Here is a 23484-nt window from a genome sequence, read left to right as displayed (position 1 = left end):
ACCAATGGCATAGTGATGTCGTCATTAAATCGTTTATTTTCAAACTTAACTCTCCCTTTATCGTTATAATCTATATTAACTAATTTATCAGAAGCTTGTTGTTGTCCTCTATATACATTGTCGTCCTTCCGTGAACTTTTTCGATTAATTTCCGGCAATGCTTGTGAAAATATAACACTACCCATATTAGTTCGTGATGATGACGCTGTTGATGGTAAGGAATGATACTCCTCGTCATCTATTTCGCCTTCTTCATCAACATTTTCATTATTTTGTTCCGGCATTTCATTCATATCCTCTCTTTCGTAACGTTCCGCCTCCATATCGATACAAAATCCCGATGCTTTCGAAAAATGTTTACTTTTCTTTTCTCGAACGCTAAAAGTATTCAATAAGAGCGGCCATGGCGTATCTGAATCGTCGTTAACATTTGATGTTGCTGATGTTTTTGTAACAACTTTTGCAGAATCACTTTCCCCTCCATCAGCATCTCTTGTCCGCACATATGGAGATCCCAAATAGCTGGGGCGGCGTGTAAACTTCATACGTCTCTCATTATTAGAACACGTTTGGTTCTCTGAACGCGGCGCAAGATATGTCCTAAGTCCATCGGACGTAATTCTACTTTTAGGTAACGTTTCATCATCGGATGCTGATTTATCATCTGTAGAACTACTATCTAGACTTGTGTAGTCTGTGTCAAAAGCATCACAATCCTGATATGATTCTGTTGGATCTATAATGCTAGCCGTAAAGAGTTCACCATCAGAGTCTGAATCTAAACAAATAACATTTTCCGATTCATCAACAACCACGCTATCGAATGCTTTTTCCTTTAATGTTGTAAGCCAAGTCAAGTGATTTTCTACGTTATCATCTTTGGACTGTTGATTGTAGTCTTCTTCATGTGTGAGATCCACACATTCAACGGGACCTGATGACATTCTACGACTTTGAATTTTCTTATGCCTTATATGTTTACCTTCTGCTGTATAGGTAGCACCAAAGTCCCAAACAGGTGTGTCAGAATCTTCGTCCTTGAAATGCAATTAATCATATAAATCATAAAATTTTGTTGTTGGTTATAGTGCAAATATGTATGTAAATATTTTGCTCAGTTTATTGTTAAGTCACATGCTTAGGGGAGCATTGAAAGCATCAAATCAACAGCGGCGACTAACTGCTCGCTAATGTTTGTGCCTAAAAAGCTCAACTCAAACATCAGACCTTTTACTTATGCATCACAGCAAAATATTTGAAACAAAATCGTTAACGTAAATATAAATTGCCATCATAACCATTTTTAGTTAATAGTTTTACTTTTTAATTAACAGATAACTGTTGTAGATTTTCTCTTAATTAATAACACTGGTTTACAGCCAAACTGCATCAGAGACGCCATTATGAAATTCCTATGTAAAATCACCCTCTGATTCCGAAAATCGCGATTATTTTTAATTCTATGGTAACATTTTTGAGATATTTACGAATAACCGGTTTCTAAAAGAAAAAAAAAAGGTTGGCTCCACTTAATCGGATATATCTCAAGAACGGTTTGAAGCTTTTAAAAGGTAATCAAATTTGCTATAAACTGTGCATACAACAGTAGGCCCTGCATATTCAAAGATAACGTACAATCATTAGGGATTTTTCAATTTTTTTTTTGTAAAATATAACAAAATGTGTACTTTGCGAGGAAGGATCTCGAAAATTTTTTATTTTTTGCAGATTCTTTTTCTCTCTAAGCTCTGTTTTATTACAAAAAAAAAAAAATAAGCTTTCATTCAGCAAAATCGATGAACTAATACAAAAGTTATAAGCATTCAAATAAATATATCCATATAGTAAAACTTAAGTACCCTACAAATAATAGCATATGTACATATGATTCTGTCTTAACTCCAGAAATTAGCAGCTATGCATTAAAAGGGAGCAAATTCCTAATTTTTACAACGCACTTTTTTGTTACGGTTTCCGAAAAATCAATTCGGCTCGACATGTGGTGCACTCGGTGCATTCGGTGTCCATGGTTTTTAGGCTCAATTCCAAAATACTTAAAGTATGCAACTTTCAAAGGATTTGAAAACACACGTCGCATCCTTTTAACGATAAATTGACCGCAGATGAAACAGAACATATCTGGACCATTTGTAAACTCAAACTCCCGCGCCCTTTTATTCATATTATATTTTTAAGTAAATGACGGGTTATAAACTGCAATTATAAACTGAACAGTATCCGACGAGCCTTGCAGGTATTATGAAGGAACAATGCGCATGTACTATTATTTATACTTAGATCAAGTAAAAATTCAAGCCTACCTAGACAAAAAGGTTCCCTACTGCTACAAAGAAAAAACTACCTGCCTTAAAAATATGCTCTTCCTTGAAATGCACCTGTGTTTGAGAAAACGACACTAACAATTTTTTGTATCTAATAACCCTCCGAAAATCTACCTGCTAACTAACTGATATACGAATACTAACACATATGTACCAGTAGGGTACTTAAGTATTAAATGGAAATATTTAATTGAATGCTTATAACTTTTGTATTAGTTCATCGATTTTGTTGAATGAGAGCTTTTTTTTTTTTGTAATAAAACAGAGCTTAGAGAGAAACAAAAAAAATCTGCAAAAAAATAAAAAAATTTCGAGATCCTTCCTCGCAAAATACAATTGAAAAAATCCGTAATGATTGTTCGTTATCTTTGAATCTGCAGGGCCTAGCAAAAAGTGTTGTATGCACAGTTTATAGCAAAATTTATTATCTTTTAAAAGCTTCAAACCGTTTAGGAATTGCCCAATTCGTTCTTGAGATATATATGATTAAGTGGATCGAATTTTTTTTTTTTGGAAAAAACGGTTATTCGTAAATATCTTAGAAACGTTACCATAGAATGAAAAATAACCTTGTTTTTCGGAATCAGGGGGTGATTTTACATAGGAATTTCATAGTGGCGTCTCTGGTGCATTTGGGCTGTAAACCAGTGGTATCAGAGAAAAAGTAGCAGCTCTGATTGATATATATATAGAACACATGAAATCGGCAACTTACAATAACAACTACAATGTCATCATCCACATCTTGCATCGAATCGTCAAAAATTGCAGCCTCAAAAAATTAAAAAAGTGTTTAGTAGTTAAAGGTACGCGATATTCTGAATCATATATATTTACATTTTTCAAGTCTTGAAAGAACTTTAAGTTATTTAAAATATCTTTAGCAGCGTTTTTTCGTGTATGAATTATCGGCAAATGATTGGCGTATATAGAATTCGAATGTAACGTCTTAGTTGGGCACATAAAATGCTGAGCTTTATTTATTAATTCAACTTGTTCAAATTGATCACGTAACATCTCCTTCCACTGATGCAAAATTATAATATACTGTACGAATGTTTTATCTGACAATTCTTTTTGATCGCTCAACTTACTGCTGGTGAGGATTTCCGGTAGAAAAGTGCTACAGATGGAAAGTATTATGAAAAGGCGTGCTAATAAAATTATATAAAAATGTATCTAAAATCTGAGCATGGGATATGCCGCGTTAAGGTTTCTCGTAGATTTCAAATTCAAAACAATTAAATCTTAAATGCTTTTATTATTTCTAAAGTTAGTTTTGCTTTTGGTGCCAACCGATTATTTGAGTTAGATATTTATTATTATTATTACTGTTAGTTGGCCAGAACTAACTGAACGAGCATTGGCTACTCTGGCCGTCAGCTCTGTTGATAATAGCTTAAGATTGTTGTGTTTATTTAGATTAAAATTTTCATGTCTTTGCTGAATTTAGCGATTTGTTCCTTCTTTGTTAACTAAGGAGTAATGACCATTCTTATGGTTTGCTCGTGATAATTGTTGTTCATCTGTTACAGCTTTTTTGATGTGGCGTTTTACATTTGGTTTTTCGACTATTGCGGAGCGTGTTATTGGTGTAGAAAGGATTTCTGGTTGCTTAAATAACCGGCAGGCTGTCGGAAGATATGACGGTTTTGGTCTTTGTTTTGAAAGGAAATAAAATAATTTAAAAAAAAATTTTAAGTTAAACGGTTTTATTAAAAACAATACTTACATGAAGTAATAATAATAATAATTGGATGCGTGAAATTTCTAAAAATGTGATTAGGGTTCAGTTGATCTTATATATCACTATCCATAGAAATTTACGCGTCCAACGCTTTTTGTCTGATCAACGCCCTAGATTGATGAGGAGTGTGATGACTAGTACCTAGGACGTACCTAATTATTTTCTAGCTTTTAGTATTATTATTACTTCATGTAAGTATTGTTTTCAATAAAACCATTTAACTTAAAAATTTTTTTTAATTATTTTATTTTCAAGTTTTTAGTCTTTATTTAATTGCCTATTATTTCTCAATCTATTTAGTTCATTTAGTGACTCATTACTGCAAGGACTTTCCAGACAATTTGTTACAATCTAATTCCTCAATACATAATCCTTCCAAAGACTTTACTGGACTCTGCGCTACGTATGCTTGTCCCTCCTCCAACTCCAAGATATTTTGATGTCATTTCTACCGGACTGTATGTAATATGTTTTCCAAATATGAGCCAAATTGGACATCATAGGTCGCTTTCTTTTTTGTGAATATCTCGATCCTTATACCACCTAGCGGCGATTTTTTTTTCATAAGTCGCTTTCTATTCTTGTATGTATTATGTGTTCCAAATATGAGCCAAATCGGACAACACATACGATTTTTGTGAATATGTCGATCCTTGCATCACCTAGCGGCAATTTTTTTTCTTAAGAAGATTGAGGCAAAAGGGAGCATTGATTTTATGCTTATATAATCCCCTGTTTCGGTTGTTATGCTGAAGGCAATGCTGTTTTGAGTTTTACAGCGGTCAGTGTAGATTACTTTCAATTCGTCATTTTTGTAAGCGTTAGTCTTTTCAAGGAATGAGCTCGCAATGTTATCTTTTTGGAGGCGTATAGAGATATATCACGTGATTGAGTATGAGGAATCGTAAGATGGAAGTCTTCTAGGTTTTTGATCCAAGTAGTATTTGTAGCTTGTTGATAATACGCGAGAGGGACAGCGTAATAGTGAACGAGCGCTTAAACGATGGTAATATTTTTATGTCTTCACTAATTATTGATTGTATATCATTGTTATATGTACGAAAGTATCCTTTGTTGGATAGGTATGAAATAAAATTAAGACTAGGGAGAAGAAAGACCAGAATAAATATTAAGCGAGTTTGTTTATCGAGACAGCTTCCTGCTATCTGGTCCACTCATGGTGCATCAGACTCACGAGTCAGCTGGGTACATGTTGACTCGCCGTCAAATTCAAACTCACTTTGCTTTTCACGAGTCAGCTAGAGTCATATCTGTATGACTAATACTTAAATATTTTCACTAGCCAATCGAAACTGACTCTTAACGCGCTGTATATAGATCCTATTAAGAAGCTCTCTGAAATGTAGAACTCTCCTAACCAAAAAGTTTGAGATTCTTAGTACTTGATTTTGTTTAAATGCTCTGTTCTTGGCCCTTTTCGCTTAAAACTGTAATGATGATTAACACAGAAAGATGCCTGTCGCTTTGCTTATATTCGACATAATTATTATTATAATAATTTCATTACATACATATGTACGTCTATTACAGACAGGTCCATTAAATATATAAAAATTGAATTACTTCGTACCAAACATTTTCGTTACCAAACTATTACAAAATAAATAGCTAATTAAAGTTGGAAAACCATTTTCCGCGAAATATAGCAACTGGAAGTTAGAAGCAACAAGTTGCCTGGAGTCCCATATTCAGATTTAAGATATTTTATCAAAATACTACATTTAACCCTTTCGCGCCGGAGTTTTATTTCTGTTCCTAGGATATTTGTTTTTTTTTTTTTTTCAAAATGTGAAAACGTTAAAAAACATGTTCTGCATACTTAAAAAATCGCTACGTCCTTTCGTTACCCTGGGAAATATTATCCCAATAAGGTTTTATATATAATATTTGCAAATAAAAATACATCAAGTCGACAAACGATTAATTTGGAATATTGTATATTTATTTGAAAAATATTGTGGCTCTTCTGCTGGGAACATATTTTTGTATGACAGGTAGTAAGGCAATTAAAACATAGTGCATTATTACATCCGGAGCAAATGTAATTTGTTCTTGTTTCCTTTTGTAGCAAAGTGCACCGTACGCAGCGACGTCGAGAAGGCCCCTTGATTGGTAAATGATCGCCTGTATTCAATAACTCAGTGCGTGTACGTTTAGCTGGTCTTCCGCCAGTTCGACCTGTTTTTATTTTTTTGTGTTTTGTTCCTTCCGAAATCAGTGACTCAGCTAACGGTACCATGAACTGTATCAACGATGTTTTTTTGCGATTTACGTCTTTGTGAACAATCCAAGCATTTACAATGGAAAGCATCAGAACTTTGAAAAATACTTTCTTCCACCACCTCTGAGATTTTCGATTTAGATCGTATACAGCTGATTTTTGATCGGCCAGGTCTACGCCGCCCATTATACGGTTGTAGTCCACAATAGTTAAGGGACAATGAACTTTTTTCGTTTTACCATCCTTTTGTTTCCTGTTTACTTTGGATATTATTGGTTTGGGGCAGTTAGAAACTAGTAGTACTTCCTTGGAATCCATCCAACGTCTAGCCAATATTCCATCACAGCTTATTTGGAAATTACTTTAACAGCGTACAAGTCGCGACTCGAACTCCGGAGTTTTTTTTTCGATTGCGCATATACGTTCCAACTGCCGGAAAAGGAATAGATTTCATTAATGAAATTGATGTGAAAAATCGGTCGAATGCAATAGCTGCTTCCTTAGCAACGGCAACTGCTTCAATTGCGTCCTTTTCACATAGTTCTTCTTCCTCTTGAGAAAATGCACCTAAGTTATCTTCCGGCTGCTCTTCGTCATCCGATTCAGAATAGGGAGCATCGCTGCCATCTTCGCCTGCTGCTGTTATATTTTCTTCGTCAGACGAAGGCAGATAGCTGCTCTCAGAAGGGCTAAAACCTTCATCGTCGGAGCTTTCGCACAATATGTCTGCCAGCTCTTTTTCTGTGCACTTCATTTTCAACAACAAACAATATTGGGACAATATATCCCACGAATTGAAAGTTTGTATAAAACTCACCATTCTCTATATTTTATAAATATTTTAGGCAAAATTCAAGCAAGAATTGGCAAAATATACACACTATTTTGCTTTAAACAACGTAGCTAACGGTAAATACGTACTTTTGACAACTTTTGTCCTGCCAGATCAGCGAAATTTCCAACCATGTTGTGGCAGACTTGACCAGTACTGCCAAATGCCATATATTTATTATATGATGAGGCATTTTTATTATAAACAAAACCAAAACCTTGTATTGGGATATTTCAGATACAAGTTTTCGTTCATAAAAAAAAGATATTTTATTTCGAATGCAGCTGGGACATATCGATTGGTGAGCACACACTTGTGATAAGTGACAAATTTCAAGGTTTTCAGGAGAGCATATTTTGTCTTTTAGAGGCGATTAATATTTAGGCGAACAGATATGACCACTGGCTTCTGAGCCGTCATTATTGATAACTCGCTTACAAAAAATGCACACTAAGTAAGCATGATGTTGAAGTTTCAGATAGTGCAGTTAACTCGGTTTTGGTCAAATAGGCACTTAGCACAAGTGTGCGCTCACCCATCGATATTGTCCCAGTAGACGCGAAAGAGTTAAGATATTTTATCAAAATACTCAGAACTACTATGAGATACATACATATGTATGTTAAAAAGATTTTCTCTTACTTGAAAAGCGGTTCTAATATGAAACGCGCCGAATACATATCGGGCATATGCAGGAACATACGAAGTATATTTTCTTTGGCCAAAGACTTTAATTTAAATAAAAATAAGAAAAAAAAACATTATTGATTTGCAAGATAAATTAATTATAAATTCAATTACCTCATTGCTAACAATCAAATGTTTATTAATCACATGTGCTAGGCGATGAATCAAAGCACATTTCTGTAATCTTGTCATATTAAAAGACAATTTAATTTCAAGGGAGTTGTACAGGGCAATCAATTGACTTATATGATACAAATAAAAAGGATTCTGAAATAATTTGAATTAAAAAAATATGCGTTTGTGATATATGTATTACTTGCTAATATAATATGAATATTTTACCTGACTAGCGCAACAAATTTCATTAAATAAATCCAAAAGACGAATAATATTCCTTTTCAACCTGCGGCAAAGTATTACTGAATTTCCTACTCTTTCAAACTCATGTTTGCAGCCACTAAAATAAGATAAATTTAATAAAGTCTCAGATAATAACGTAGAATAAAAAAATTCAAATTAGTTATACCGTGTGTAGAGTTGTATCACCTCAAGCATTTTATGCATTAATAATGCATTATCTTTAACATCTATAAGTGGTGAATGCAATAAAGCTTGGCGTATGCGATGATGTGCTTCTCGAATATGCGGAAACAATGCATCTAAATATTCTTCGGGCTCTTTAGGTGCACGCCTAATATGACGCATGCATATCGCTCGTCGACCACCTTCAGTCATATTTCTTGCTGTAGGCCTTGCTGTAGATTTATTAGTTACACTCGAATTAGCTGGTGACTCACCTCGGCACATTTCCGATGGCATTGATGAAAGATCAATTATCTCTACTGGTATTAGTGATGGCGCATTACCACAGCCACGGCCGCGTGCAATTGGCGCCATATCTGAAGATATTGGAAATGAAATTGTTCTATCATTTGACGTATGTTGAATTTCCGAGTCTTCGTTTTGACCTTGTAATTGATTTCTCTGTTCCGTCTCAGCATCGTTATGGTCGTCAAAGGTAAGTGATGCTGGTGATGAGTGTGAAATCTCATTTTCTGTTTGGCTTTGTCTACACACTGGACTAAAACATTTAACTGAAATTGTTGGTCCATTCACTCTCTGTGTTGGATTTATGATTTCATTACTGTTATTGTTAGTGCTTGTGTTATATGAGCATTCATCAGAATCGGCGTCATTTATTAAGGAATTTGCCGCCCTTACAGTTTCTATTGCAGTTGTTGTTTCTAATGACTCTGACGATACTGACCGCAAACGCGATGTATTTGTTTCTGATGCTGTGTTACTTGTATATTTCGTCGGTGATCGCCTTTGGTTCAAATCTGTACTTTTTTTAAGGGCCTGAGGGTTTGTCGACTCACCATCACATAGGCGTACTATGGATAGTAAATGATTGATACAACTGGTTCGCGCTGTTTCTGCACTATTAGAATTATCAGTTACATTTCCATTCTCAAACTCATGGTCAGAAGAAGTATCACGGTAATCATTATCAGCTACCAAGGTAGCAACAACGAGTGTTTCGGCATCGGTGGAGGCGGCGGTAGTGCTGGCTGTGTCGTGGATTTCAGCGCCGACGGATATGCCATTTTTTGAGTTTCCTTCCTTATCCAGCATGATGCTATAAATTCGGCGTCTGAAAATCATTTTCAAATAATTTAGAAATTTTGCGTTACTTATAAACAAATTTAAAGACTTGAAATTTTGTATAATTTGTAATTCAACTTTTTTTACACTTTCTTTTTATGAAAGCAATCATGACTTTTACAATTTCAATCATTTTTTTTTGGATAATAGGGCGTGCCAATTGTTCAGTTTTTTTATTACGACTTATTATGCACATAGTACAAAAAAATATATGACTGTGAAGTATTCTAAAAAGCAAAATAACAAGGTTTTGGGGAGTGTTACCGAATGTTGATAGTCCTTTGCCGGATGCAGATCCGGTACGTCCCGGTACCAAGCACCATCAAGGTACTAGCCCGACCGTCACGCAAACGATTTAATCTGACCACATGCAACCTTCTAGGCCATCCCGTCCTCCCATCCCCTACATCCATGAGGAAATTGGGGTCGCCAGAGTTTCGGCTGCTAAGGAAACAGGATTCGCCACGGGTAGGTGAGGTTGACAATTGGGTTGGAAAAGCTATAAATTGCGCTGGCAACCCTTTGGAAGAGTTGCGCTACACCTCCCCTTGAATCAGGTATTTAGTCGCCTCTTTCAACAGGCATACCTGCCACGGGTACACTATTCTAAACCCCCTAACCCGCTGGGGGAGGGATATGGAAAGATCTCCGTAAGCAGTATGATGAGATCCGGCACCAATACCTTTGCTAGGTCGCAGCCGGTGGACCCACAAAGACGACTTTGTTCTGAATACTGTAACAGGTTAAACTCTTCCCTCTCCAGAATCAACCCCGGCATACGTATTGTATGTCTTGCATTTGATGTGAAGTTATGTCAGCAAAAAATTTCTAGACCTTTTCGTCGAAATTTTTTTTATTTGTTTCGTTATGTATGATCTGGCAACTCGGTACACACTGATAACAAAAACTTGAATCGATAAACTATGTCATGAGGTTGTATATTTGCTTTACAGCTTGTGCAACAGCATAGTGTCACCTTCTAAGAGTTTCGACCCTTTGCTTTCAGATTATAATAAATTTTAGTCTCCCGTACCTTATTTTCATTATACCTTGAAGAATATAGAAGATAAATGTATAGACGAATTCATAATTAAATTAATAGAGCAATCAAGGCAACGCTTGCCGTACAACATAGAAACGCTTATCAGAATAGATTTCTTCTCCGTTGAAAACACATTGAGAAAGCTCTGTGAAGTTGGCACCTACATGTGCGAGTAATTAAAAAAAACCGAATCTCATTCGTTTGTTCATCGTTTGTCCACGTTTGTCCACCTTTTGTTAAAAAGTTATAACAAAAAAAATTTTTTTTTTTTTCGAAAAAACCCCAACATTTTTTTTTTTCGCTTTATTGTGCTAAATCGTATGTCCGGCGTTTGCCCAACGTTTGTCCATGTGTGTCCAGGAAAATTTTTGTTTGTCCACCTTTTGTTAAAAAGTTATTTAAAAACAAGTAAGGAAGGCTAAGTTCGGGTGTAACCGAACATACATACTCAGCTGAGAGCTTTGGAGACAAAATAAGGGAAAATCACTGCCTTTTATACTCTCTGATTTCAACGTTCGCATCTTCTAGGCGCTTCCATTTCCAGAATCTACTAGTTGCCATCAGCTCTCAAACTTCTCAGCTGTAACTACAATTGCACGATTTTATAGCTTCTCTCATTGCATACTTTCAGGAGTATCTCAGATATATACATGTGTTTGTGCATTGATTCTCCGCTGCTCGTATACGTACATGGTACATATGTGTAGACGCAATTATTGTTTCGTTTATGTAGATACATAATGATTGCTCTGTGGATGTGCATGATATCACTGTTTAGCATCGGCTTAGAGATAGCAGCACCCCTTAGTTTTGCTAATATTCGTAACAATATGTTTGTACTATATGGGTATCAAATTAAAGGTATTAATGAGGGTTTTAAAAGGGAGTGGTCCTTAGTTGTATATGTGAAGGCGTTTTCGAGATATCGACCAAAATGTGGACTAGGGTGACCCAGAACATCATCTGTCGGGTACCGCTAATTTATTTATATATGTAATACCACGAACAGTATTGCTGCCAAGATTCCAAGGGCTTTTGATTTCGCCCTGCAAAACTTTTTTACTTTTTGTTCTACTTAATATGGAAGGCGTCACACCCATTTTACAAAGTTTTTTCTAAAGTTATATTTTGCGTCAATAAACCAATCCAATTACAATGTTTCATCCCTTTTTTCATACTTGGTATAGAATTATGGCATTTTTTTCATTTTTCGTAATTTTCGATATCGAAAAAGTGGGCGTGGTCATAATCGGATTTCGGCCATTTTTTATACCAAGATAAAGTGAGTTCAGATAAGTACGTGAACTAAGTTTAGTACAGATATATCGATTTTTGCTCAAGTTATCGTGTTAAGGGCCGAGCGGAAGGACAGACGGTCGACTGTGTATAAAAACTGGGCGTGGCTTCAACCGATTTCGCCCATTTTTACAGAAAACAGTCATCGTCATAGAATCTATGCCCCTACCAAATTTCACAAGGACTGGTTAATTTTTGTTCGACTTATGGCATTAAAAGTATTTTAGACAAATTAAATGAAAAATGACGGAGCCACGCCCATTGTGAAATTTCCTTTTATTTTTGTATTTTTTTGCATCATGTTGACATAATTTACTTATATACTGTAAAGATATTCAATTTTTTGCTATAATTTGACTTAAAAAAATTTTTTTTTAAAGTGGGCGCGTTCGTCATCCGATTTTGCTAATTTTTATTTGGCACACATATAGGAATAGGAGTAACGTTTTTGCTAAATTTCATCATGATATCTTCAACGACCGCCAAATTACGGCTTGCAAAACTTTCAAATTACCTTCTTTTAAAAGTGGGCGGTGTCACGCCCATTGTCAAAAATTTTACTAATTTTCTATTCTACGTCATAAGGTCAACCCACCTACCAAGTTGCATCGCTTTATCCGTCTTTGGTAATGAATTATCGCACTTTTTGGGTTTTTCGAAATTTTCGATATCGAAAAAGTGGGCGTGGTTATAGTCCGATTTCGTTCATTTTAAATAGCGGTCTGAGATGAATGCCCAGGAACATACATACCAAATTGCATCAAGATACCTCAAAATTTACTCAAGTTATCGTGTTTACGGACGGACATGGCTAAATAAATTTTCTTTTTTCGCCCAGATCATTTTGATATCTATCTCGATTAGTTTATGCCTTTACGGATTACCGTTATGCGAACAAAGTTAATATACTGTGTGAGCTCTGCTCAGCTGAGTATAAAAAAAAATCGTGTGTGAAGCTGGCACCTCCATGTGCGAGTAATTAAATAAACCAAATGTCATTCGTATGTCCACGTAATGATAAAATAATTATTGTTAGCTCGATTTGAACCCGTGATCTTACAAATCAGTAGGCCGATATAACAACAAAAAAAATTTATTGGCAATTTTAGTTTTATATGAACAAAAGCGCCAATCACCCAATTTTTAATTTTTTCTTTTTTAATTAAAATTTCCTGGTTTTTTCCTGGTTCAGTCCGTAATTTATCCAAGTGTTTATGACGTTTAGCTGGGTGGTAGTCTATGAATTTTGCGGAAGCCATGCTCAATGGCCGCTAAGCGAATATTCGCAGTGAAATGGGGGAACAGGACGGTTTCGCCTTTGCTACTGGCGAGAGGAGAGCCATCGGTTGATATGACTCACCTTCGTTAGATGGGTTTCCAGGATTTACTTAAAAAAAAAACTGTTGTAAAAACGCTGGCGATAACAGTTAAACGGGGTATGCGTAGTGGAACTTTTTTTCCTGAGCCCAAATCCTATCGAAAATTCGATGGCGAGATATCGTTTAATAAATCGACCAAATCTAATGTACCTTCATGTACAAAAATTTAGTGCAGTGTTAACACCAGGAATGCATCTTGACGTTAAGCTAATCGTTTATCAAAAAATTTCCACAGTTTCCGTTGAAACACTTCGAAATATTATCGATAAAGAAATTATCAAGATAAATTGTATCTCGTTTTTAACCGTTTTTAATCGAAACAATTATTAACGTTAATTATCGTAACGAAATGATATCGGTTCGTTGGTTAAGCATGCCTGGTTAACACTTTTCGGAGAAATATCAAAACTTATTTGTATTCGTGGTATTGAGTAAGTGTAGATGTGAGCAGCAAGTCGCAGTGGTGTGGTGGTAGCGTTATCCGCATTTCGCACCAACTGTCCTAAGTTCAAGTCCCGACCGAGTTTACTTAAACATTTTTTCTTTATTATTCTAGATTTCATGAAATGGTATATTTAGTTTGTCACGAATCTCAAAATTGTATGTCCATAAAGCAGAAGAGATGGACCCACGAATAAGTATGCCGAAATGATCAGGATGACGATTTGATGAAATTTGGTGAGCGGGTATGTATTTGTTTCCGACCAGACATTACCACTATAGCATATGTCCTCCATATAACCGATTTTTCAGAAAAGAAACTTAACTTACTATTTTGGGGTATGAAAAATAGATAAGATCCGATTCTCAAACCCACTCAATATGGTCGCAAAATTTCATTAGAATCGGCCGTTTCGAAGGAGTTCAACCACAAATACTGTGTCACGAGAATTTCATATATAAGATAATCTAAATTCTGTTTAAAAAATTGGTTTTTCAACAGTTCTTGGGGATGAAATTCACACTGTTTTGGTTTTTATGTAGAACAACACCACAAAGTGGGGTTTTGATACCAAAATTTGTTTGCGTGTATATATATCTGTGGCTTCCCGGCATAACCGAAAAAAATAACTTAGAGCTGTTTTAGATGATCCAGCCTTCAAGTTTTTAAAGTATTTTTCAAAATGTCCAAACTTTCATAACGTTTTTTTATAACATCACTGTTTGGGTTGCCAAAGTTAATATTAGAAAGAAAAAAAATGGATGGTTGGGCATCACAGTGCAAATCGATATTTATTTATTTATTTAAGTTCAGTCTAAAGAATTTAATTATTACAGACTAGATATAGTACGCAGTTAATCAATTAAAAATAGTGTACAATTTTAATTTAAATATACTTATACTATCATTAAACTCAATAACGCCAGCATAGGTATTGCATAATCTAACGCTCCTAGCAATCGGCTCGTTCATGGCGTAATTAGTAGAGTGGAATGTGTCTGCCAATAAGCGATTATTTCTTAAGTTTCTAGACGGGTCATATAAATTGACCAAATTAGATAAGTCATCACAGTGTATGTTATTATTAATGACATTATATATATGTATAAAAAGTATTGAGAAGTATATTCTTCATACAGGGACTGCAAGCCCAATAGCTTCCGTCTCCCAATGTAAGAAAGAAATTTACCTTGCCACTGTGACTTTCTTAGAGCAAATTTCGTGAAAACTTTTTGAACTCTTTCGGTTTTCTTTAGTGGGTTTCATAGTATGGGCACCATATAGAGAACAATACTCAACATACCGCCGCCCTTGAACTATCTAGTTACGTATGATACGTTCAACTTTAAATTACATTTGATTTTACATTTCTTATGTTTACAAAATAGAAAAATAAACTTAACAGAATTTAATCATTATATAAAAAAAGGTTTAACAGAATTAGATTATTATGTTCAGATTCGACTGTTAACATAAATAAATAAAATGTAAATATATAAAATGTGAGCAATTTTAACATGGTTAAAAAATATGTCTTCATGATTCTTCGTTCTCGCAAAATAAATCACCTTTCGTAGGTAGAAGGCATATTTTCGTAATCGGCCGTTTGTATTTGCCATTAGGCGTCTTTACCGTGACGACCCTTGTGCGACCATCAGCTCCCGGATGACATCGAACTACCCTCGCTAGTGTCCACTTTGTGGGAGGGGTAGCTTCGTCGAATACAGCCACAACATCTCCATCTTCAAAGTTACGCGTCGGTCTAAACCACTTGGTGCGGCGTTGTAAACTCACGAGATACTCGTCTCTCCAACGACGCCAGAAATGCTGCCTTATGGATTATATCAACTGCCACCGTTGCCGCAGATTTCCCCGGAACCCTTGACCCTTAGGCTCCGGGATAGACTTAAGCGGTTCGCCGATAATAAAATGCCCCGGTGTTATAGCTTCGAGGTCGAGTGCATTCGTAGAAACCTCGCACAATGGACGGGAGTTTACGCAAGCTTCCACTTCCGTTAATAGCGTGCTGAATTCCTCATAGGACAAGAGGGTTTCTCCTAAAACGCGTTTCAGATGGTACTTGATCCGTTTTATACCGGTTTCCCAGTATCCGCCCATGTGAGGCGCGGTCGGTGGATTGAAGCGCCATTCTATGTGCGAATCAGCGAAGAAATTCTGCAGCGTATCGTCTTCCACATATTTTTCGTACATGACACGAAGCTCCTTCTCGGCTCCGACGAAATTCGTGCCATTATCGGAAAACATCGTCTTGCAGTATCCTCTACGATTAATAAAACGCTTGAACGCGTTGAGGAATGCAGGGGTAGCGAGAGTAAGTCGTACGAAACGCTGGAAGGTCACCCATTGACTGTTTGGAGGCGTTGCGATTGATGCAAGTGCACTTAACACACTTATGATAAATGCTACGAATTAAACTGCGGACGCCAATTATCCAGTAGCGACGTTGCAATACGACCTGCATTATGCGCGGCCCAGCATGTAACGTAAAACGGTGAATATCAGAAATTATTAATCGAGATAGCGGGAAGTTTTTAGGCAAAATTATTGGATGCCTGACATCATTCGCGACCTCTGCGGATTTTTGTCGTCCACCTACCCGGGTCGAGAAAGGGCTGCAAGCGCAACAAGCTACTGCGTACCGGGATCGGCCGATTCGCGGTGCAACAGGAGATCTCGTTAGCAAAGTAAAGAGTTTGGGAATACTTTATTAAGCAGCGTTCAGCTTCCATTAACTCCAGACCGCTTAAAGACCCAGCTCGTTTTTCATTGAGGCGTTTGACAGCAGCACGAGAGTTTGATATAAACCTTAATATGTAAGCGATGACACGACGCAACTTGGAAAACGACGAATATTTCCTAATGACTGGCCAGTGGTCATCCGAGTTGATCACGTGGGCTACGACCTTGTTGCGGACGCCTAGATCGGTTGTGTGCGGCTTCAAGGAACCTTGCTTCTAGAACTGGTTTGTACCCTTCAAAAAATCAAGACCGTTCCACCACTGCTGTTGTCGAAGGAAATCAGAAGGCGATATACCCCTTGAAGCACAATCAGCATGATTCAATGCTGTACGAACATGATTCCAACACTCGGGAGGCAAGATTTCTTGAACGTCGGCAACTCGGTTTGCTATGAAGGTCATCCATCTGCTAGGGTGTGCTTGCAGCCAAGCTAGCGTGATCGTCGAATCCGTCCAAGCGTACAGCGGGTAACGTAGATCACACCAACTGTTCAACAAGCTACGAACTAACTTTGAAGCTAAATGCGCCGCACAAAGTTCTAGGCGCGACAGTGTGGTCGTTTTGAGCGGTGCCACCTTAGTTTTCGACGAAATGATAGAAACTGTGACCGTGCCGTCGTATTGCAAGGTGCGGGCGTAGATAACAGCAGCATAAGCGCGTGCCGAAGTGTCAGCAAAAACATGTAGCTCGGTGAGTGCCCCGGTTGTTCCAGATCCAAGCCAGCGATTTACCCTCAATTCTCTCAGTTTCTGCAGCTGAAACCGGAGCCACGCCCTGGAGATCGAGTCTGGTATCAGGTCGTTCCATCCAACTGCAGAGCGCCAAATGTCTTGGAACCACATCTTCGATTTTATTGTTACCGGAGCGAGTAAGCCCAAAGGGTCGAACAATGTGCTGGCATCGACCAGGAACGATCTTTTTAGATCCTTCAGGTTGACTGCAAAGGTGAAATGATCTTGCTTGGTATCCCACATTAAACCAAGCGCATGTACGTCCTTACCATCCACCACGTAGTGTGATATGCTTCCTGATGACTCGGAGATACTTTCGTTCAGCTCTTTGCAATTCGTTGCCCACTTTCGCAGTTCGAAACCACCTTCCTTCAAAATCTCCGACACGTTCCGTTGTAATGATTGCAAATGAGTTTTGCAGGATGCGCCAGTGATCAACTTTCCGTCGCAATATGGTGAAGGGGGCGGAGCGGCGGCTAACGGTCGTTGGAGCAGAGGAGGTTAGGTAGGCCGGTTGAACGGTCGGGTAACGGACGGATTGGTACGGCGAACGGTCGTCGTAGCAGCGGCGGGACGGATGTAGCGGCTTAACGGCGGTAGGATGGCAGACGACCAACGGTCGTCGTGGCAGCGGCGGGACGGATGCAGCAGCTTAACGGCGGTAGGGTGGCAGACGGCCAACGGTCGTCGTAGCAGCGGCGTGACGGGTGCAGTGGCTTAACGGCGATAGGATAGCAAGCGGCCAGCGGTCGTCATAGCAGCGGCGTGACGGGTGCAGCGGCTTAACGGCGGTATGATAGCAAGCGGCCAGCGGTCGTCATAGCAGCGGCGTGACGGGTACAGCGGCTTAACGGCGGTAGGATGACAAGCGGCCAACGGCCGTCGCAGCAGCGGCGTGATGGATGCAGCGTCTTAACGGAGGTAGGATGGTAAGCGGCCAACGGTCGTCGTAGCACCGGCGGGATGAAGGCAGCGGCGGCACCAGAGGGGCTACGATGCGACGGCAGCGGCGGTGGGCTACGGGACGCGTACCAGGGCCGTGGTGAGAGGGGAAGTAGGCTGGCGATGGGGTTTACCTGGACAGCGGCGGCTCGTTCCGGGCGGGGTCGGTTGACGGTATAGGATTGATCGGTAGCCTTCGGCAGAATCAACAGTCGGCGGAGTCGGTCACCTGGGGAAGAGACTGCGAGGACTCGGGTTAGTGCTGGTTTCACCGCTGGACACCCCCGCCTCACTACTTGCACACTAGTAGAAGGTGCGTAAGGGGGGCGGGGTTGTACCAGCCGAGACGCAGTGGATCGACCCGTGGCGGAGGGGAAGTGCACCTTAACGGCTCACGGCCAAAACCAGAGCTGCGGAGAGGGGGTCGTGCGGTCGTTCGGGTGGCGAGTCATTCCTTACCAGACCAGGACGACGGAGGGAAGGGTAGTCCGAAGACACCACTTGCGTCGTCTTGGTGCCGCAGGGGGTACTCGCGCCACGGCCGCACCCTCTTCTCCCCAGCTAACTAGAGGGAGTGGTCCCTCCGCTCCAGCCAGGGAGGCTGACCCGCGCCATGACAGCGCCCCCTTCCACTCAGCTAGCTTCCCGGAGTAGCAATTGTGTCTTTAAAAAGACAACCATTTCCGCTGGCTCACCTGCGAGGACTGAATTGCAAAAATGCAAATTCGCTGTTTATATGGGTGGTGCCGCAAACTGGTTGAGAAACCAATAAACCATTATTGTGATTCTCTTGTGCCTTTCTTGTTTTGACGGAACACACCATTGGTTTGCTATCAGTCGTTGGTAGCGTGTGGTTATTTACCATAGTGGTTGTTGGCTATGCTATAGAGAAATAAGTACAAGGGGGTTCAGGTTTAAGTGAATAAGGAAATATAGGGGGGTGATGTTATTGTAACGCTACGATCATGTTTAAAACATTAAAAAATCAATAAAGGTACATGGCAGCCTTCCGAACGAAAATACGGCACAGGGTATAGGAAAAAATTTTAAATATTGCGGAAAATTCGGCAAAAGACGGAAGGTTTCAAACCCAAGTCAAATTTTTGCCAGAATGAAAAGGGCGATCTGGCAACTAATGTTGAGGCAGTGCTCAGGTTCTATAAGGAAATCATCTACGTGTTCTTAAATAGAGGCAGGGTTGATCACCTACACCGAGAGAAAAAAACGCATTTAAACCAAATACTTTCAGCACTTGTAAAATTGTGAGGGAAAAGTATTTGCCACAAAAAGAAAATCTTTAAAGCAAGAATATCGCCTTTATTTCAACGACTTTTTCGTTATTGAGCTAACAGTTGATACGCAATTAAGAATAAACAAAAGTAAAACTGTTGCCAACAAATGTAAAGTTTTTGGATGAAACATTTTTACTGTTGAATTTTAGTTTCAAAGGCCACGCTGTTGATTTAAAAGTAAATCTTTGTGCCAACAACGTAATTTACGAGAAGTAACGGTACTTCTAAAAGTAAAATTGTTAAGACAACTGCATTAGTAATTGAAGTTACTGCAGAAATTGTTGATTAAAATAAAGACGCATCATTTCTTTAGCCATTGTTTTATGAAACGGACGCTCCTTTAAAGTTTACAATTATGGAATCCAATATCTGGCATTTCTTATGTAGAACTTGAAAGTGATGTGTTAAATTTAAACTTGGAATGGGGATTATCTAACAACGCCATACAAATTTTGTCTGAGTGTTCAATCAATTCCATGGAGATATTAAAAATGATGCACACTCATGATATTGATGATATTTTTAACAGCAGAGCCGTCATCGCCGAAAAAATTAAATTTACATACATGCTTCAAAAGTGGCGCTAGAAAAATAACGTAAGTACATATCATTTTCCTATTTTCAATGACCGGTATAACATAACCTCCATAACCCTCTAAATTTTTGTTTGCCCAAAATCTTCATGCGAAATGTGTTCTTGGAGGTTATATTCCATAATTTTTAATGTATCACTAATAAACATGAGTACGCATTTTTTAGTATGAACTTTTATCTTTCTGTGGAAGTGACAGAACATTGTCAAACACTGTAACGGATTGGTTATCGTCATCTTCGTCTTCGTTGCTGCAAAGAACAGGACACGAGAATTTAAATATCGGAGCAATTGTTTCGAAAACGGTAGCTGAAAAAGAAATTATCTCGAAGTGTAAGCTGAGGAACATATTGGATGAATCAGATCAGACGGCTTTAGTGCGAATCGTCGTCGATCACTTTTCGTTTAATGAAATAAAAATGGATCCTGAAGTTATGGCAATAGTGTCTGAAGCAATAGTTGAGCTATTTCCAACGGAGAGTGCATCAACATACTATATATCGAGAAGCAGTAAACGAAATCCTTCCGGAAAAATATATGATCGGTATTTCAATACACTTTGCAAACGAAAAGGACTTAAAAATTCCACCACTTCATCAAAAAAAAATAAGCCTTGCGAGAAAAATATTAGCCCTATTGCCGATGTTTCTCAAAATAATTCTGAATTTGTTGCAACAAAAAAATGGCTAGCGCACAACATACCTAGCGACAAAATAACACCGTGGAGGGAGACCTCATTTTTACGAATGCAAGAAAACAAAAACTCACTTGACGAAACTCTAGAGGCTTGGCTTAGGTACAAAGACCCAGATGGATATGAATTAATTGATATTGATTTTGAGACACTTCATCCCGGAAAAACCAATTTGATGTTTGAAAAAGTCGAAGAAATGGAACAAAAATTAACTGCAGTGTTTTGCCCATCCTTTATAAAAGATAAATTGAATTTAATGTATTATCAAAAAATGCAGTCAAAAGATTTCAATATAAGTAAGTGTTCTTTATATTACATGTCCTCACAAATTTTACACCATATCATTATCTAGATTCAAAGCACTTTTATTTGTTCAATTTACTACACTCAATAATACTACCTCCGCGAATTAGTAAGATATCCAAACCATCAATATCTGATGCTCAAAACGATATGATAGTATATTTAGTAAATTTAAATAATTTCAAACAAAAAGAAGACGAAATGAAAGACTGCGATCCAAGAAAAGTTAAAAATACAGCCAAAAGTTTTTGTAATTGGTGATTCAGTCGAAAACCTGTCAGAGTTCTATGTCTATTTGAACGGATTACGCTACAAGGTACCGACCTTACTTCGCGCTCTGGACCTGGTAATAAAAATATGTTTCATTTTTAATTTAGAATATTCAGCAAAGAGCAAATATGTGTGGATTTTTTTACAAGAATTTATATTTAAAATCCCTGCTAAAGAGAAAATTCCGAAATTGCAAAATATTTTTTCCAAACTAAATAATGTCCAGTTATCAGTTCTTAATAAAAAAAATCCACCAATGCTCCATTTGTAATAATTCTTGCACGTTGTCAAAAAATTTAATTTTTCATCTTAATGAGGAACATAAACCTCCAATAACTTATCAGTACTTATGTATGTAAATATAACAAATGTAACAAATACTTCCAAAATTTGTATAAATTTAAGAATCACATTAAAAAGCATGATGACATTTAAAACTCTTCTGAGGAAATGTGTCCATCTAAAAGTAAAATATCCAAACTAGTTACAGTTAATGAAATGGCCACGGTTTCAGTTATCGAACCCCCAACTTACTTAGTGGCATCAAACGCAACTGAAAATATTGATATCTAATATTAAGAACTCAATAGATAAACTTGCAATTAAATTTTCGTTAAGACTTCATGCAAAAACTAATAAAGCGAGAAAAAATGTTAGAGTGCGTAGGGATATGTTTTCCCCAAGATTTGAAGCTTATGAGAATTTTCTACCATACATCGATACTAAACAAAGAAGTATATTTGAAGACCTAACATCTTTAGCCAGAGACCACTTCAAAAATATATGCTCCGAATACAAACTGTTTAAGCAAATGGAGCAGCTGCAAGTTTTCAAACGTGCCAAAATATTTACAATTAGCAATGAGTTTGGTGAGGTGTTTTTACGAGGAAACGCGACGTTGAAGGAAAATGTGATTGTAGGCAGCCTTTGCGATATCAAATTTCAATTAAAAATGTATTTCGAATCACCAAATATTTTGCAAAGCACCTATGAAAACATAGATAAAATCAAATCTTTAAATCGTTTAAATCATTGTTTAGGCCTAATGCCTAACTTTTACCTGATAGACGGCGCCCCTCCTTAACGTTTTAATAATATTTCCAGCCACCCACACTCACGCCGCATTTGTGTGCATGCATGCACATGCATGCGTTTCATACACATGCACGTGTGTGTGTGCAGGTTGTCAGCACCCATGCACGTATATGTGGGGGTGGTTGTATGTGTGGCCTTTCCCCTCCTTAACACCAGAGGACTTTTTCGCGGCTTAGCAGTTGTCCTCAACGGGATAACCGGCCTCTTTCTCGATTGACCGCCAACCAGCACACATCGCAAGGATCACCATCGTCATTTAAAACACCAAGGTAATATTGTAACCACATTATATATTTTCCTTCACTCTAAATTAAATATTATATTATAACGAGGAAATTCCTCTTTGTGTTCTTATTTATTTCTTTTGAGCGAACCATCCACTCCAAGATCGACCCGTGTGCGCCTACCCACTGCCGGTTTCAGACGAACATTGGTCCTCCTCACCAAGAACTCAAAGCACCTTTATATATATACAGTCCACAACACAGCACATTTGCCTACTACCAAATTTTGCAAAGAATTGCCACAAAGGATTTGCCCCAGCAGCCAGGAAAAAACACCGATTTTCATTGCGAGCATATAATACACGATACTAGCAGCCACCGGAAACACAGCACAATTTGCCAAAGGTTTGCCACAGCCACAATCAATTTCTCCACAAAAAACAACATAAGAAGTAAGTTTATATTTCTTGCCACTTTTTTTTCGAGTGCTAGTTATTTAAAAATAAAGAAAAACACCTATTGTGCGCGAAGAATTGAGTTCAAAAAAGGTGTACACAGTGAAGTTTATTTTTGTGAACGCCAATTGTTTAATTCCTTGGTTCAAAATTTAAATCACTTGCGTTTCATTTATTTCGGTCCTTGTGATTATCTGGTCTATCCCCCCACCAGTGGTAAGGTTTTCCAGACACAACACAAGGAAGAGGATAACATAACCCCACTTTCAAACAACCTCACGATATTTAACCATTTTTTGTTGTTGTTGATTTGTAAATCACAGACACAAAATCAAGTACAATTTAATTAAGCAGGCGCTCACGTCACTTAAAACACTTTTTTACACTTTTTTCCGCTTATTTTTCAATTCCGAAAAACAATATCGCACGCAATTTTCTTTTTTACAATTCAA

General features: G+C 37.9%; 1 protein-coding gene across 10 annotated transcripts in view; it reads right to left on the bottom strand.

Moving 5' to 3' along the window:
• The window catches only part of LOC137253521 (uncharacterized), a 422466-nt gene that overhangs the window by 211639 nt on the left and 187343 nt on the right, over window positions 1-23484 (bottom strand). For all 10 annotated transcript variants that reach the window (XR_010953826.1, XR_010953824.1, XR_010953823.1 and 7 more), the window contains 7 exons: window positions 8377-9504; window positions 8193-8307; window positions 7965-8117; window positions 7806-7891; window positions 3180-3465; window positions 3058-3114; window positions 3-1037 (listed from right to left, as the gene is read on the bottom strand). Coding sequence is in view for 5 of the 10 variants with exons in the window: in XM_067790601.1 (XP_067646702.1) it covers window positions 3-1037; window positions 3058-3114; window positions 3180-3465; window positions 7806-7891; window positions 7965-8117; window positions 8193-8307; window positions 8377-9485 (2841 nt within the window). In the remaining 5 variants the exon portion in view is untranslated. The remainder of the gene's footprint in view (window positions 1-2; window positions 1038-3057; window positions 3115-3179; window positions 3466-7805; window positions 7892-7964; window positions 8118-8192; window positions 8308-8376; window positions 9505-23484) is intronic.

This window comes from Eurosta solidaginis, chromosome 5 (assembly GCF_040869045.1).
Source record: "Eurosta solidaginis isolate ZX-2024a chromosome 5, ASM4086904v1, whole genome shotgun sequence".
Taxonomy (NCBI): domain Eukaryota; kingdom Metazoa; phylum Arthropoda; class Insecta; order Diptera; family Tephritidae; genus Eurosta; species Eurosta solidaginis.
This window is presented reverse-complemented; position numbering and strand designations above follow the sequence as displayed.